This window comes from Dermochelys coriacea, chromosome 24 (assembly GCF_009764565.3).
Source record: "Dermochelys coriacea isolate rDerCor1 chromosome 24, rDerCor1.pri.v4, whole genome shotgun sequence".
Lineage (NCBI taxonomy): Eukaryota > Metazoa > Chordata > Testudines > Dermochelyidae > Dermochelys > Dermochelys coriacea.
In genome coordinates this window covers 1,841,515-1,844,461 of record NC_050091.1, presented here as the reverse complement: position 1 = coordinate 1,844,461, position 2,947 = coordinate 1,841,515, and the positions used below count along the sequence as shown (strand labels likewise).

General features: G+C 49.6%; 1 protein-coding gene across 1 annotated transcript; it reads right to left on the bottom strand.

Moving 5' to 3' along the window:
* Positions 1-254: 254 nt before the first annotated feature.
* LOC119847985 (protein S100-A12-like) lies at positions 255-2,568 on the bottom strand. Its single transcript, XM_038383298.2, has 3 exons — positions 2,422-2,568; positions 1,803-1,967; positions 255-563 (listed from the first exon to the last, which is right to left on the bottom strand). The coding sequence occupies exons 1-3, from the start codon at positions 2,428-2,430 to the stop codon at positions 381-383; spliced, it is 357 nt and encodes a 118-aa protein (XP_038239226.1). The 5' UTR covers positions 2,431-2,568; the 3' UTR covers positions 255-380.
* Between the last annotated feature and the right edge of the window lie 379 nt (positions 2,569-2,947).

Here is a 2,947-nt window from a genome sequence, read left to right as displayed (position 1 = left end):
TCACACACTCTGTCTTCTACAGACAGATAGATGCACCCTCCCCCCCGCCCTCAAATGTCTCTCGGTTTTCTCTGCTTCTGGGATTTTGAAAGCAGAAACTCCCTCCCTCACTCCAGAAAGCAGAAGACCCAACAGGCTGGACCAGAGTATTTTAGAAAAACAGAATAACTCTGAGAGCCCTGCCAGGGGGCACCAGCTGGCACATGATACCAGCCTCCCGGGCAAACACAAATCAAAGGCAAACAAACTTTGAGAACTTTACAGCAAATCTTTATTGTCTCATGGCTGAATCGTCAGACCCCACCCCGGGGGAATCTCAGCAGCGTTCAGCTACTGTCTCAATGCGTGTGGCCCCAGCCTCAGACTTCAGCAGCCTGAACTTAGTGCTGGTGCTGCTGCTGCTGCTGCTGCTGCTGGCCCCCCTCTTCCTGGTGGATGTGCTCATGGGTGGCAATGGTCACCCTGGTGATCAGGACCATGAACTCCCCAAAGCTGAGCTGCTGGTCTTTGTTTTTGTCCAGTTCCCTGAACAGGCTATCGATGGTAGTTTGGTCCTTTTGTTTCTGTAGGTAGGAAAACGGGGGAGGAGGGAAGTGGCATTAGTTGCAGCTGGCTCCTTGCCGTACCAGACGTGACGATGATGCAGGAAGCTCTGCACCCGCCAGCCCCACCAGCACTCTCATGCACTAGTCTCAGAGACCTGCGAATGAACGAGAGGGACCACTGGGCTAAGCCAGGCTGGCCATGCGTGTGTTGTGAGGGCCAGGCGTCCTTCAGTGACCATGCAGCCCAGTTATTAGGGTACAGGAGTGGGAGCCTATTCCTGCCTGCTCTGCCCTTTGGTTCCCGCCCCCCCGGGAATAATGCTCCCTACCCCTTTGGTAAAGTACACTGAGGTCTACAGCTTCAAACCACGGTTCAAATAGCTGGGCTTTTGTATTCAGCGTTCAGGTCTGTAGCACGCACAGGGGAAACTGTTTCCTCGGGGGAAACTGAGGCACAGAGCAAACAGAGAGTTGCCCAAGGTCACCAGCAGAGCTAGGAGGCGAACCCAGGTCACCTGAACCCTGTCCAGTGCCCTGCCCACTAGGCTATATTGCAGAGAGGGAGGAAATGCCAGCTGGCCAAGAGTCATGGGCCAGGAGGGCTGCTCCAACACAGAGCACGTGATCGGTGTGATCATTCTGAACAGGATTTTCAATCCGTGTGTAGCAAAGGAGTTTAGAATACACTGCAGGAAGAGAAGGAGACAGCCAAAGTAAACACAGTACAGAGCACAAGAGTGATTATCTACTGCCAGGCTGGCGTCAAATGTTTACAGGTGCGCTATAGTTCCCAAAAAGCCCTTCCAAGATTTCAGATACCATAGTGAGGAGGGCTTTATAAGCCGAGAGAGACTCTCTGCAGCAAAACTGCACCTATTTATCTGTTGTGAGACAACTGGTATAAAAACATAAACCAGAGCAAAACACTCTGCTTTTGGCGTTCCTAAATTCAACAGCTTTAGACCCTATGGTACATGTCCTGGATCTCGCCAGATTCCTTTGCAAAACTGCAGTCAACGAATGAAAGTAAAACACCTAGAATTTGGGGTGAATAGAGAGAGGAGGTGAAAGGATCTGAGCCCCATTCCATTTCTACAGACCAAGAAGTGCTGGAAAATTGTCTCCACCCTGATCTAGTTAAATTCAGTCTCTGGGCACATTCAGCTTTCCAGAACATGGCCAGATCCTCGGTGGAAGATCTGGCCCACTATTCTACTGCCTGCAGAGTACAAGTTAAGCTTCACTGATTTCACTCACCTTCAGGAAGTTCACAAGGTGCCTGTCAATCAGCTGCCTCAGTTCCCCCATGGTCAGGGTGTCGAAATGCCCATGGCGTACTGAATATTGGTGGAAAATGTTGATGATTGTCTCAATTGCTTTTTCCAGCTCAGAAAAGTCCCCCTTGATCAGCGTCTGGCTAACCTGAAAGGGAAACGATTGGGCTGATTTTTAGAGAAGCCCAACTGGAAGAAATCTTAATGTACCTGATTTTCAGGCAGTGCTTGAGCAGCCACCCTGCTCTTAAAATGCCTCACACGGGGTGGTCGAAAACTGAGGCTTCCGAAATAGCTCGTTGCCAAGATGCATCCAAAATTAGATGCATGCAAACTCAACCGGGAAGACAGCATTACCAGTGAGCCATGCCTTCATCAACAGGGCATGTGGCACCCAAGCGAGGTCTGAAAGTGCTTCCAGATATTGCAACGGTTAGCTGCATTTAGGAGTCATACTCACAGGTAAGGCAGGAAGAAATGAGCTGCTAAGATTCAGCCTATACATAGGAAAAGTCCTCATCATTCCCCTTAAGCTGCACACTTTCAAAGAGAATATTAACGTGAGACAGGAAATTCAGGTAATCTGTTACACTTGGACTCACCTGACTCATTTTGTGCAAGGAAAGAGCAAGAAAGAATCAAGAGCAAGAAAGAAGGTGGAATGAGGAGGGGCAGGAAGGCGTCCACTTTTATAGTCTGTCCAGCACTCTGGTCCATCCCCCACTTGCGAAATGCTTCTATCTCACCTGATTGCAATACAGCACCGTTACGCACCCAGGCGTTGCCTAAGGTTTTTGTACAGTTCCTTAAATGGAATTCCTGCGGCTTTTTCTGCAACTTCAGATGCTTTGAGCTTGGCACACTAGGCAGTATTGTTGTTCAGAGAATCCAGAGCTGTGACTCAGGGCTGTGGACCCCCCACCCCTTCTGCCACCACCACTTCCTGATTGTGACTAAATGTTGCAACAATTGACTCGGCCTGTGTTCTCTCTCTTTCAGAAGGCATCAAAGAGCATCCTTAGATGTCTGGGGGGCGGGGCCGTTGGATGGTGAGAGCAGGTCTAAGTAATGGGTCAACTTTGGGCCCCTTGCAATTTCTTGGAACCATGTTATTCAGTTTTCAAAAAA